We start from the raw sequence: 14117 nt of genomic DNA, 5'->3' as shown, positions 1-14117 counted from the left end.
CTAAAACAATATAAATAAAAAAGCCCATGAGATTGGTGAAAGTTGTGAAGCAAAATAAGTACAAGTCTATTTCTACAAATTCACACATAGTAGCTACTCAATAAATAACTGTTGAATGAATGAATAAAATAAATGTAAAAGGCGTTTTAAATTTAGAATCTGTGGACTCAGAAAAGGAAGATTGAGTAGTTGAAGATGTCACCAGACAAGGAGCGCCTTCAACACAGCAATCCCAGTCCACCTTTGGAAGCTGTACCTAGCTAAGCTCTCGAGACATCAGTCAAGATTAGGATATTTATTGCAGCATTGTTTATAACGGCAAAAACATAGTAAACAACCAAAATGTGCTTCAGGAGAGGAATGGATAAATAAATGGTGGTATATGTATAAAATGGATGATATGGTTACAGTGACTAAACTACATAGGAAATACAAACATGGTTGAATCTTAAAGACGTAACAGTGGGTGAAAAGGCAAGTTAGAAGAGGAAATACGCAATCCAAAACACACTAAAAATACCATGTGTTGTTATTATATGCATAGAGGATAAAAATGTAAAAACAAGCCTAGAAATAAAACACAGACCCCTCAGAATACTGTCTGCCTTTGAGGAAGAGAGGAGGTAGAATGAGATGAACTTTAGATTTATCTGTAATGCTTTAATTTTTTAATAGTAAATGTGGCAATGTATCATAGGATCCATTATATCTAGGTGGTGGGTATTCATTATATTAGTTTCTGTGCTTTCCTGTTACTTTGAAGTAGATCATAATCTTAAAAATTAAAGTCACACAAAAGAAAAGACTGGCTAACAGGGAGAATGATCCTGCATTTCTGCATTTAGTCATCTGTTTTAGACAGGACACTTTTCAAGCAACCTGGCAAATCACATCTGCCACTTAGGACTTGCCAAGTCTCATACCATTTAAAACTATCAGTTCTCAGCTTGGTGTCCAGAGACTCATAGATTTATCCTGGACCTCTCTAGAGGCTTCAAAATGTGCATTAATGTATTAATCATGCTTGTTTCTAGCTTCCCACCATCCCCCCTCATTTTTTTAATACATTGGAGCATCTATCCAACCTAATTATAATTCATTTTTGTAATAAGATTAATGAAATTCTTTCTTTTTTTTTTTCTTGAGACAGAGTCTCACTCTGTTACCCACACTGGAGGACAGTGGTGCAATCTCAGCTCACTGCATCCTCCATCTCCTGGGTTCAAGCTATTCTTATTCCTCGGCCTCACAAGTAGCTGGGACTACAGGCGTGTGCCACCACACCCGGCTAGTTTTTTTTTGTATTTTTAGTAGAGATGGGGTTTCGCCATGTTGGCAGGGCTGGTCTTGGACTCCTGACCTCAAGTGATCCACCCGACTTGGCCTCCCAAAGTGCTGGGATCACAGGTGTGAGCCACCATGCCCAGCTTCATTCGTATTTTTGACTGGAATATATTTTCTTAGTCACCAGTGACTTCCATCACTATATTCTCTTGGTTTGTAACTTTCTAAATGTTTCTTTTCCTTCTACCCCTCCCCTCATTGTTTATCTGAGTAAAACAATCAGATAAGACATTTATGGTGAACAATTTCCACTGTGTACCTTCCTCCCCAACTCGGTGTTCAGTGACATCACATTGCTAGCTTGAAATTAGCCATGACAGGAGTGTTTACACCTTGGCAATTGGCAAATGCTACAAATCTGGCCCTTTTCTTCCCCCGGAGAGCTGATGGTTAAACATTACCAACCTACCACAAGAGCGCTTGACAGTTTTCTGAGCTGTGCAGAGCAAGTAGCATTTTTCTCATTCACCACTCATAGAAACTGAGAGTCAACGAAAGACAAGTCTTGACCTGAGTCCCATGGTCCCAAAGTGACATTGCTGGAGCTGTAGTCTATGTGGTTGAGTGGAAGAAGCCCTGGCTTTGGAATCAGGCAGATCCGAGTTTGAATCTGGCGTAGCTACTTTTGAACTGTGAATTCACAAGTATCTGATTTAGCCCCCTCAGTTTCCTCACCTATAAAATAAGGACATCAAAATCTATCTTATAGAGATCTGGGGGAGCATTAGGGGAAATGGTATGTCATGTAAACCTAACAAAGCACAAAGGACCTATGCAGCAGATATAATTTGTCCATCAGACTTACAAGTTCAGATCTCTGTGTATTAGCCCATTCTTCCCATGACCATATAGACACTATTTTTTTTTTCAACTCTACCTGGCCAACCACCTTTCACTAAATGGTGAATATGTCTTTTCTCCAAATATGTGCCACTGGAATAAGTAAAAAGGCTTAGAGTTGACATGTGTATGTGATTTGGGGAAATCAGTTTCTTTCCTTGAGTCTTGGAAATGCAGGTACTAGGTTTCAGCTAAGATCATTTTTCAACTGCCTTTAGTCTTCCCGACTGACCATTCTGCTGAGCTAAGCATCCTGAAGAGGACTGATTTGGGGGCCCATGGGTGCTACAGTTCCCCCCACCAAATTGACTGCAGTGGCCTGCAGGGAAATTCTCTTGGCTTTTTGTGTTCTATGCTCTGGGCTTTTTCTGCTAGCTCTAACTGACCTGATGGTAGATAGTTGCTTCTCAGCCATTCAGCTAAGCCTACATGTATTTTTCTTTTTTAGATTTTAACTGGTGTATTTATTTTTTGCCTGAATAATACATTTAGCTGTTTTAGCTTTTTTTTTCTTTTTTCTTTTTTCTTTTGAGATGAAGTCCTGCTCTGTCGCCCAGGCTGGTGGAATTCAGTGGCACGATCTCAGCTCACTGCAATCTCCGCCTCCCAGGTTCAAGCGATTCTCCTGCCTCAGCCTCCCAAGTAGCTGGGATCACAGGCATGCACCACCACACCCAGCTAATTTTGTATTTTTAGTAGAGACAGGGTTTCACCAAGTTGGCCAGGCTAATCTAACCCCAGGTGATCCACCCTCCTCCCCTCCCAAAGTGCTGGGTTTACAGGCGAGAGCCACCACTGCACCCCGCTGTTGTTTTAGCGTTTTAAAAAATACAAAAGGGTATAGACAATGGAAATTTCCCTCCCTAAACAACCCTCCATTCACCCAGATCCCTCCCACAGAAAGTAACCAAGAAAAGATATCAAGAAAGAGGAACTACCTCTTATTATTCATTTCTTATGAGCTTCCAGGCTTCTGGAGCTCACCTTAAAGACCCAGTGTGGGTGGACCAAAAAGACCCCTTTGAAATCAGGAAGACTGAGACAGGCCCATGTGGCTTGTCAGTAATCATCGAGCAAATTGGCAAAGCCATACCCAGAATAAAGTCACAGAGGAGCTGCTTTTTGTGTGTACGGATCAGCTCAACCTAGTAGGTGGTCATATCTCTGGGGGAAAACACAGGAGAACCTAATATTTATAAAGAATATGCTGGCTGGGCGCGGTGGCTCAAGCCTGTAATCCCAGCACTTTGGGAGGCCGAGACGGGCGGATCACGAGGTCAGGAGATCGAGACCATCCTGGCTAATAACACGGTTTAAACCCCGTCTCTACTAAAAAAATAACAAAAAACTAGCCGGGCGTGTGGGTGGCTGGGCGCCTGTAGTGCCAGGCTACTCGGGAAGGCTGAGGCAGGGGGGAATGGCGTAAACCCGGAGGCGGAGCTTGCTCGTGGAGCTTGAGATCCAGCCCACTGCACTCCAGCGCTGGGCGACAGAGCGAGACTCTGTCTCAAAAAAAAAAAAAAAAAAAAAAAAGAATATGCTCTGTATCCAGTGCAGAGCTAGAATCTTCTTTTCATTATTGTGGTGAAATATACATAAGTTTACCATGTTAACCATGTTTACACATACAGTTGAGTGGCATGAAGTCCATTCACACTGTTGTGCGGCCACCACCACTGCCCATCTCCAGACAATGCTAGGCTCTCCCTGCCCTCCTCACTTACTCCTTACAACAGTCCTTTGAGGCCTGCATGACCAGTCTCCATACAATGAGGAGGTCTCAGGGAGATGGTTTCACGTCTCTTACCAAGTAACTGGTAGGTCCTAGGCTTGAACCCAGGCATATTCATCTCCAAAACAGGTGCCCCATACTGTGGAGCCACATTGGAAGAATTTTTAGAGGGAAGATTCATCTGCAGCAGTGCATAGGCCTCTTGTCCGCATAAGACAGTCATCCCCGAGAGACTGTGGCTGTGCTGTGAGTAGGCGTGCCTAGCTCTCCACCTTACTTTCTTATTTTTTAATTTTCTCTTTTATCCTGTGCTGTTGCCCAGGGGTGATCCTGTTACTTCTGGATAAGCTGCGGAAGATGAAATGGGAGCAGATGTGGAGGCTGACCGCAGAGAGGGAGCTCATGGGCATGCTGTCTACATCCTTAGCTGACCAGGTGAGTGGCCAGGTTCGCTGGTGCTGTTTCTCAAGGAAACCTAAAAGTCAATCGGTCTGAATGGTTTTCTATGTATTGTGTGACCCTGTATGCTCTGATACAGCTGCCTTATTCTTGCCAGTCTAAGACAGCAGCTCAACTCTCTAGTGCCTTCCCTTTGTTCATTCATTTGTTTGTTCAGCAGACTTGCACTGAGTACTGTGTACACCAGGAGCCAAGTTCAGAAAAAGGATGACAGAGATAGACGAAGGATGCAACACTTGCCCTCATAGAGCTTAGAGTCTACTGATACAGACTTATAAGGAGATGTTGATGCCCTCTTCATCGCCAGGTGGAGTGCATAGGGCCTGCCCTCTGGGACCCCAGAATGCCACAGCATATTTCCCAGGCAAGATTTCACTTGCCTTGCTGGCAAATAGAATCTAACTTTTTTTGTTTTGTTTTGTTTTTTGGGATGAAGTCTTGCTCTGTCGCCCAGGCTGGAGAGCAGTGGCGCGATCGCGGCTCACAGCAAGTTCCGCATCCCAGGTTCACGCCATTCTCCTGCCTCAGCCTCCCGAGTAGCTGGGACTACAGGCGCCCGCCACCACGCCCGGCTATTTTTTTTTTTTTTTGTATTTTTAGTAGAGACGGGGATTCACCGTGTTAGCCAGGATGGTCTCAATGTCCTGACCTCGTGATCTGCCCGCCTCAGCCTCCCAAAGTGCTGGGATTACAGGCGTGAGCCTCCGCGCCCCGCCCCAAGTCTAACCTTTAATCTAAGCCTTTTACTCAGATGCTGCACTAATGTCCCTTTACTCAAGGGAAATGCACGTAAATAGAAAGGATAAACTGCCAGGAAACCACCTTGCTATGCAGGCAGCCTCAGAAACTCCACCAAACTGTTAGCAAATATGCATTTTTATTTATTTTTATTATTTTATTTTATTTTTGAGATGGAGTCTCGCTCTGTCACCCAGGCTGGGATGCAGTGGTGCAATCTCGGCTCACAGCAACCTCCACCTCGTGGGTTCAAGCAATTCTCCTGCCTCAGCCTCCCAAGTAGCTGGGATTACAGGCGTGCAGCACCACACCAGGCTAGTTTTTATACTTTTAGTAGAGACAGGGTTTCTCCACGTTGGCCAAGCTGGTTTCAAACTCCTGACCTCAGATGATCCACCCGCCTCAGCCTCCCAAAGTGCTTGGATTACAGGCATGAGTCTCTGCACCCAGCCAATAAATACTCATTTTGTAAAAACCCATTCCTCATTTTGACGTCCTAGGAAAGTCAGAGGGCTCCAGTCTTTGACTTTGAGTCTACCAGAATCACTCATTTAAATTTTCATCTTCCTGTGGCACTGACAGCTGTCTTCAGGCACGAAGATGACTTCTCTGAGTTTTCTGCATTTCACCCTTTCCTTTTCATCCAAAGAGCCAGCTCACTCTGCATGTTTTTGTTCCAAGTGCAATTTCCTGGTTCGTCGAATGCCTGCAAAGTTTCGTAATACGGAGGAAACAAGAAACCCTGCATGATTACTTTACTATTTTTTAAAGCATTATTATTCAGTATTTCCCAAGCAGCTAGAAACTGATTTCCTTTTTCAAACATGAGATAAGAGTATAATGAATGAGTTTAAGAAAAAAATAATACCCAGGTAGCTAATTTTAACCTGAGGGGGAAATCGTCCACCAGCCTCATATTTCAAGTCGGGTCACAGTGACTTGAGCATGTCCCCCAAAGCTAGCAATTGTGTGCCCGTGTCCAGTGAGGATAGTTTATTCAGCCATCTTCTGCCACGAAGGCCCATAATTCACCTCCCGGCGCCACCTGTCAGCAGCTAGTTAATAAGTATGGCCTGGTGCAAGAGCTTGGAGAAGAGCCCAGAAAAGGTAAAACCTCCCTAGACAAGTCAGGGTTGGATTTTGAAACGGAGAATGCATATCCTGGGCACCATGGCCTGCAGAAATCCAAGGAGCATCCATCACTGAGTCCACCGCAGGCCCCAGGAAGCGCTGCTGAAAGGGAGGATCTGTAATTTGTCTCAGTCCCTGAATGAGTGGGGCTACTTGTCATCATGCAGTTTCCTCTCCAGGAGGCTCGGGATGGGTAACACAGGGCTCCTGCCTAGGAGGCCAGAGGGGAAGGAGACTTCATTTTTCATATGCCAGCGAGGGTAGGGGAAGACACCGCATGTCTGCACGTGTGAGCTCACTGGATAGGGCTTTATGAGACCAGCAGGACTCTGGAACTTCCAGTCAGCCTGGGGCATTCCCCAGTCTCTATCCAAACATTATTGCTTGGTTCCTAGAGATAACAGGCAAGAGAGATGCCCCACAGTGCGAGCCAGCCTGTGTTCAGAGCAGGTGGTTCAAGAGAAGCCCTATCACAGGGGATGCCACTGCCACTTGAGAGCCAAAATGGGCAGCTGGACCATCCGATTGTCTTGACTGTGTCTTTGGCTTTCATCCCCTAGGATATTTTCAATGCCGTCATCAAACAAAACCCCTTCCTTGTGTACCAGCTTCCCTGCTTCTGGAATGTGCAGCTGTCGGACCACACCCGCTCCGAGCAGTGTTACAGAGACGTGTCTGATCTAAAGGTAGGGTCAACACAGGCACATCCCCGGAGGTAGGGTGAGGTGGGCTGAGGGGACCCCTCAGGGGCATGGATGGCTAGGAGGGATTGATGTGCAATGTGGTGAGAGAGATAAGGGCACAGGAGACCAGAACGAGTATGCTTTTCATCTTTGTGGGGTGTTGGGTTTTTTCCACCCTTATTTGGGCTTTCTGGAAAGCCTAAAGCCTCCTGGCATAAGAACCAGCTTGTGTGGTTATTATTCTTACCATCTGCTGCTGGCTCTTTTGGTTCATGTCAGCTCCCCAAATCTATTCATTCAACTCAAGCAAAAACATTTATTGAGGGCCTGCTCTGCCAGGTGCTGTAGATGTGGATGTGAATAACTAACCTGCTTCCAACTCATGTATGGCTTGGAGGAGGAGAGAAATGTGCAAAGAAATAGGTATTTTAAAAAGGACAAGTGCTATGACAGGTGTGGGTGGGTGAGTGGGGGAGATGCAAGCATAAATGTCTCATTCTTCCTCACAGAGGGGGGACAATGACAGAAAAAGCCTTCATCACCACTCTGTAGGTACCAAACACTGTGGATGGACCTGGCTATAGAAAGAGGAAGAAGACAGGGTGTATTAGTCATCTACTGCTGTAGATAATGCTGCATAACAAGCTTTCTGATAGTGGCCTAAATCAGCAACCATTTATATAGTTGATGAGTTTCTAGGCTGGTTGGATGGTTCATTTTTTTTACTGCTTTAACAGAGTATCTGTGGTCTGCTTCAGATGGGACAGCTGCTGACTGGGGCAACTTGGCTATCCTCTGGTGTGTCCTCTGTCCCCTCAGCAGGCCAGTGTGGTATCTTCTCCTGGTGAGGCAGAGGTGGCAGAGGAAGCCTTAACACACAGGAGGAAACTCTGAGTCATGGTTGCTAATATCCCTCATTGGCCAAAGTAACCACATGGCTGATCCCATATGATTACTTTGAGTAAGGAGTGTGAGTTAAGGAGTGTGTCAGAATTCCCTCCCTAGAGTGGAAGGAGTAAAGAATTGACCACAACTATTCACAGAACTATTCACACAGAACGAAGATTTCAACACAGGCCTGTCTGACAGCAAGGGCATTTGCCTCTCAAGTTGTATCGGGGAGGATTTAGATACATGCATCGTTAAAGAGTTTGTTTCATATGAAGTTTATATCCACTGCAAGTTTTAAAAGGAAAAGGATTGCAAAGCTGGCTTTTCTAATCAATTAGTCTTTTCTACTTGGCTTCTGATCCATGTCCCCATGTGGGTATTATGTCTTATTTATAGTCATAATGCATGTTAAATATGGTTTTCTGCTTTTCATTTGTTTCACATCATAAGCATTTTCTGGGTCAGCCACACGGTGTTAATGAACATTATATCCAATAGTTAACAGACTATTACCTAGCCATTCCCTCGACCTCAGTTGTTTTCAAATTTTCATAAATATAAATTATATCTTAATTAACAGGTTTGTCCGTGAAGCTCTTCCCTCCAATATTGTTGTAGCTCGCCTTTCCAGGCGAGAGGCAGGAGGCTGTGCTACAAATCAAGCTCTTTAAATTCTCTTTAATAACAAGATTTGATGAACTTCTGGGTTGGTGAACACTATTGTTGCCGGAGGGTGATGTGCCCAGAGAAGGCATGGAAGCTCCATACCCCTCTCAGCCCACACCCCCATATTTTGCCCTATGTCCCTTTTCCCTCTGACTGTTCCCAGGTTCCATCATTGATGATAAACTGGTAAATGTAAGGGTTTTCCAGAGTTTCAGGAGCCATTCTAGTAAATTATGGAACCCAAGGAGGGGATCATAGGAATCCTTGATTTACAGCAAATCTGTCAGAGGACAGAAGGCCGGGACTTGCAACTGGCATCTGAAGTGGGCCACCTCATGGGACGAAGCCACTAACCCATGGCGTCTGATGCTTTTGTCAAGGAGGTAGTGTCACTGTTGTATTGAAGTATGGGGACCCAGCTACTGTTGGAGAATTGGTCATTGAGGAAAATAACCCCACAATATCTGGCATCAGAAGTCTTCTATGTGGGAGTGTAGAAAAACAGTGGTTTTTCTCAATAGGTAACTGTATAATTTATAGTGCAAACAAGGGAATGCTATTACGGGTTACAGAGGGATAGTAGGCCAACAGGCAAAACATAGAATTATTCTGTTGAAATACTATACATAGGACCTTAGGCCCACAGGAAGAAAGACCTCACGTAAAGGCCTCACATAAAATCAGGATCCACAAAGAGTATTATCCTCAGTGGATAAACAGTTAATAAAACTCAGAGTGTAGAAGAAGACAGTAGAGGTTGTTGTCTGTTTCATCCTTGGTTTTAGGTAGAATAAGGGGGAAATGTTTCCTTTGAGATTTTATTTTAAGCCTATGCCTATATTATTTTGGGGCTGAAATTACATGTGTGGGAGCAAAATGGAAAGAAAAAAATTAAAATTTGCCAGGTACCTGGCAGAAACTAACATAAATCTGATCTAGAAGAATATTCTTAAAAACAAGTCTTCAAAATTTTTTAGAGGAAGTTACAAGGAAAGCAAGGTTCTCAGTTAGGAATCACAAAACACATAAGGAAGTAGGCTACCCTGAGAAAATGCAAAAACTGAAGACTGGAGTTAAATCTGAAAGACTGCAAATATTGGACTTACCAGATATAAAACATAAGTATTTTTATTTACATGTAGGAATAAAAAATTAATATTGAAAGTAGGATGAAGGAATAGTAGATTCTCAAAAAAATGAATAGCCCTTTTGGATTAAATAGTATTTTTAGAAGTGAAAGATATAATTATTGAAATTAAATGGATATGTTAAGCAATAGCTTAAACACAGTTGAAGAGAGAATTAGTGAACTGGAAGAGGTATAAGAAATTACCCAAAATTCAACACAGAATGAAAAGAGATAGAAAACTGAGAAAGAAGCAAAGAAATTGGGATATGTCTCATTGGACTATCAGAAGGAGATAATAGAGAAAATTGGAAGTGAGGCATATCTTAAGTATGCCAAGAAATAGTAACAGGTTGTATACCTATAAGAATAATCTTTCAAGCATAAGATAACAAAGAGAATTTTCTGCAAATATGCAAAGAAACTTCTAAAGTATTGTCAGCCTTAATAATGAAGAGATTCTCTCTAAAAGAAAATTATATTTATTCTGGAATAGTGCATTACAGTGGGAATATACATGCCATAGCAAACTATGTGCATACCCAGGGAGGTAAAGGAAGAGAAAGGTTTTTAAAGGAAAAATGAAGAGGCTTTTACAATTGGAGATAATTTTCTTTGGCCAAAGGATCAGTAACAGAGTTGACACTAGTCCAAGACTGGACAGGCAGTTGCTGGGCAGACATGACTGCCGAAGTTTTTATTTTGTGTGTGTAAAGTTACAATGGCATTTGTGCAAGATTGTGGTTTTCACGGAGTCTTTTGTGATCATTCTCGTTACCAGACACTTATGAAATACCTGTCTCCATGGCCTTCCTGGTTCTGTTTGTCAGGGTTTTGTTAACACAAATGACTCCATTTTTATTTTGGCAACATTCACATTTCACCCTTTTGATCAAGATGTTTCTCCAAAAGTGTCACTGATCAATCATCCTTTAGTTAGGTTTTCATGTCTTTCAGTGCCAGGATGGACCTCTCCCAGGTTTCTGGTCTTGTTTCATATCGGAGAGAATGAATGGCAGCTAGGAGTCAATGTCAAAACCTTTTTAACCACATTTGAGCTTAAGTTTAAGTTTAAGGAAGTTTAAGCGGGGTGCTCCTGGCTGTCTACTTGGAGTCTGTAATTAAGTTCAATTTTGTCTGTTCCATAGGCCTATGTTACCATCTCAAAGTGCTGGGTTAGCATTATACTGTTAGGATTTGTACTTTTATAAAAAACTTGAACAAGTAACAGATACAAAATTAAAGAAGAAAATGCAAAGTAAAATTAATAGTGATGTGCCAAGAACAATTTGCATAGGGACTTTGAGCAACAAACCTAGGCTTTGAAGACAACCAATTAAATAAACAAAATGACCATTAACCTACCAAGTGAAAAAGGTGGGTATTATTATATCATTATGACATAGAGTCTTGTTCTGACATCTTGAAAAAAGCTATCTACAGCATGGAAACAATCAACTCTCATCCTGGTTTGCAGTTTGAATGTCTCTGGTAATGGCATCGGGCAGTTTAGTGAACTTTGTGTGGCCCAGACATCAGGCATGAGACTTATTTCTTAAAATTCATCTAGTTTCAGCTTATAGGGCTTCCAAAACAAAGAAATTCCCATTTTTGGTAACTGCGTGGAAGAAAGTAGGATTGTAGAAATTTAGAAGAGTTCTATAGGCAAATAACAAATAGCAAATTGCTCTATAGGCAAGTAAGAACTTGAAAACAGTGCACACAGCTATCATCTAATAACAGTTGTATTCTAGCTTTCCTTTAGCAACATAACTCGTGTCTGCATTTTCTTCTTTACATCATAGCCATATGGTAAATTTTCTGTTTTGTTATGGTTCTCTTTTATTGATGGGCATGCAGTGAGTGTTTCTTGGAAATGGTCAATTTTTATTAAAATATTTCTGGAAGAAAAAGAAAAGCAACAACTTTTCTTCCTACGGTGATACTGACTTTTCCAAAAATAGAGTAAGACAGATTTGCTTCTAAAATAAATTTAGTTTTTATCAAATATTGTCTGCAAGAATAGTGATTTGACCACAGAGTAATCTCAGATCTAAAAACCTTTTGAAGCTAAGCTGGTGGCAAGTGCCTATAGTTCTAGCTACTGGGGAGGCTGAGGTGGGAGAATTGCTTCACCCCAGGAGTTTGAGGTTACAGTGAGCTGTGATTGTGCCACTGTACTCCAGCATGGGTAACAAAGAGAAACCATGTCTCTAAATAAATAAATAAATAAATAAATAAATAAATAAATAAATAATAAACATAAATAAAAACTTCTTGAGGTTAGTAAGATAACCCAAGACAGACTTTAGGTTATACTTACAGTCCTAAGGTTCCTGGATCTGCCAGGAGAAGACAATTTTTATTCATTTACTGTAAGGCTGAGAACCCTAGAAGTCAGGCAGTTTATACATATTCTCAGATATGACATTTCAGTCAAAGCCTTGATAATATAACACATTGTTTCCATTGTATCCTGCTATAAAGAGAGAGTAAAAATTTTTTTTTCTTTTTAATGGAGTCTCACTCTGTCACCCAGGCCAGAGCAGTGGTGCAATCTTGGCTCATTGCAATCTTCACCTCCCGGGTTCACGTGATTCTCATGCCTCAGCCTCCTGAGTAGCTGGGCTTTACAGGCATGTGCCACCTCACCTAGCTACTTTTTTTTTTTTTTTTTGTATTTTTAGCAGAGACAGGGTTTTACCATGTATACCAGGCTGGTCTCAAACTCCTGGCCTCAAGTGATCTGCCCACCTGGCTTACAGACATGAGCTACTGTGGCAAGTGGAGACAGCAAATGTTATTGAACTTGTACAAATAACCATATTGCCATAAAAAATAAGAATACTCACAAAAACTCTCCAAACTTTGGAGAGATAAAATTGGAAGAAAAAGGAAATGCTTCTACCTTGTTCACAAATGTATAGTGTACCAAATTGTTGTGTACTATAGATAGCTTAGGGAAGAAAATTTCCTTCAATCTGGAAAACAAAACATTTAAGTGAAGAACTAACTGTGTTTTAAATAAAAGTCAAAAACATTATCAGTTACTTAATCTCATGCAGTTTATTTTTGTTCTGTTTGAGCTTGATTAGTAGTTTCATGAATTCATGTTTCTTCATTAGAGTTCTCAAACATTTGCATTTAGTCCATTGATCTTAAAGTTATTATTAACCTATATCTAAGAGTACTTGTTAGAGTCGCTTCCATAAATTTGTTTGCAAATGCCTTTAAAGAAGAATTCAAAACAATAGCTGTGAATAAAAACTTAGAATACCCATGGCTAAAAATCTGATGGGAGTTCATTATAATAAGCAATTAACATGGAAATTTAGTTATTTTTGTGCCACACGACATCATGTCTAGAATTTTAACTAATGTCACATTAGATTTTTAAGAATTTCATATAATTTGGGTACATACCCATAAATGTAATGCAAAGATCTAGCATCACTTATTATTTGACAGCATTTAGCATGCAGTTCACAAAATAAGACTAATCATTTAATATTTCTACAAGATGATAGATAAATTCTTTGAGACTCTCCAGAGGTCCTTCTGGAAAATCCAAAAGTTAATTTCAGCTCAATAAAACTTAAGTTAGAATTTTGATTCAGGGAAACCTGCCAAAGATTTTAAAAGGTTGAAAGCACTTGATGAGAAGTTACTGTGAAGTAATAGTCATTCATGTAACCAGAGCAATTATCAAAAGACAATATGGAAACTTACATGGAAGCTTAGTGCTTTCAAAACTCCATTTTCCTAAGTAATCAAATACTGAATAAAGATAACACAGGAAATTATATTGATAACATATAAAATGTTTGTTTCTTAGGTCAGTTACTAAAAAGGTGAAAAACAACTTCTGCAGGTTGAAAACTTCTCCTTATGAGAAGCCAATGTATAATAGATAACCAGGTAGTCGACCTGATGAAAAGGGTACTTGAGTTTAATCTGACACAGAAAGAATGGGTCCAAGGTTATGGGTGTAGACCATATTATACAGGAATGTAAACAAGAAAACTACCACCTTGAGCAGGGGAATACATGGCCCTTAGTAATATCATGGGCAGTTTCTTGGTTACATGGGATAATTAAGACATGTCAAGAAAAGGCAAGAGTACAAAATCAAGGTATACTGGTGAAAACATTGCCTTTTTAGACCTTCAAGATAAACTTTTTTGTTGTTTGTTTGTTTGTTTGTTTTTGAGACGGAGTCTCGCTCTGTCCCCAGGCTGGAGTGCAGTGGCACAGTCTTGGCTCACTGCAACCTCCACCTCCCGGGTTCAAGCGATTCTCCTGCCTCAGCCTCCCGAGTAGCTGGGACTACAGGTACATGCCACCACGCCTGGCTAATAGTTTGTATTTTTAGTAGAGATGAGGTTTCACCATATTAGCCAGGATGGTCTTGATCTCCTGACCTCGTGATCTGCCCACCTCTGCCTCCCAAAGTGCTGGGATTACAGGTGTGAGCCACCATGCCTGGCCCAAGATAAACATTTAATGG

The 14117-nt window shown here is 41.5% G+C and overlaps 1 protein-coding gene across 5 annotated transcripts in view; it reads left to right on the top strand.

Annotated features, from left to right (window-relative positions):
* LARGE1 (LARGE xylosyl- and glucuronyltransferase 1) overlaps positions 1-14117 on the top strand; it is a 653148-nt gene that overhangs the window by 539205 nt on the left and 99826 nt on the right. For all 5 annotated transcript variants that reach the window (XM_017890120.1, XM_017890121.1, XM_017890123.1 and 2 more), the window contains 2 exons: positions 4239-4351; positions 6805-6930. In XM_017890120.1, coding sequence (XP_017745609.1) covers positions 4239-4351; positions 6805-6930 — 239 coding nt within the window. The remainder of the gene's footprint in view (positions 1-4238; positions 4352-6804; positions 6931-14117) is intronic.

Source organism: Rhinopithecus bieti, unplaced genomic scaffold (genome assembly GCF_001698545.2).
Source record: "Rhinopithecus bieti isolate Rb0 unplaced genomic scaffold, ASM169854v2 scaffold_19737, whole genome shotgun sequence".
NCBI lineage: Eukaryota > Metazoa > Chordata > Mammalia > Primates > Cercopithecidae > Rhinopithecus > Rhinopithecus bieti.
The sequence above is the reverse complement of the archived record's forward strand: the minus strand, read 5'-3'. Positions and strand labels throughout refer to the sequence as shown.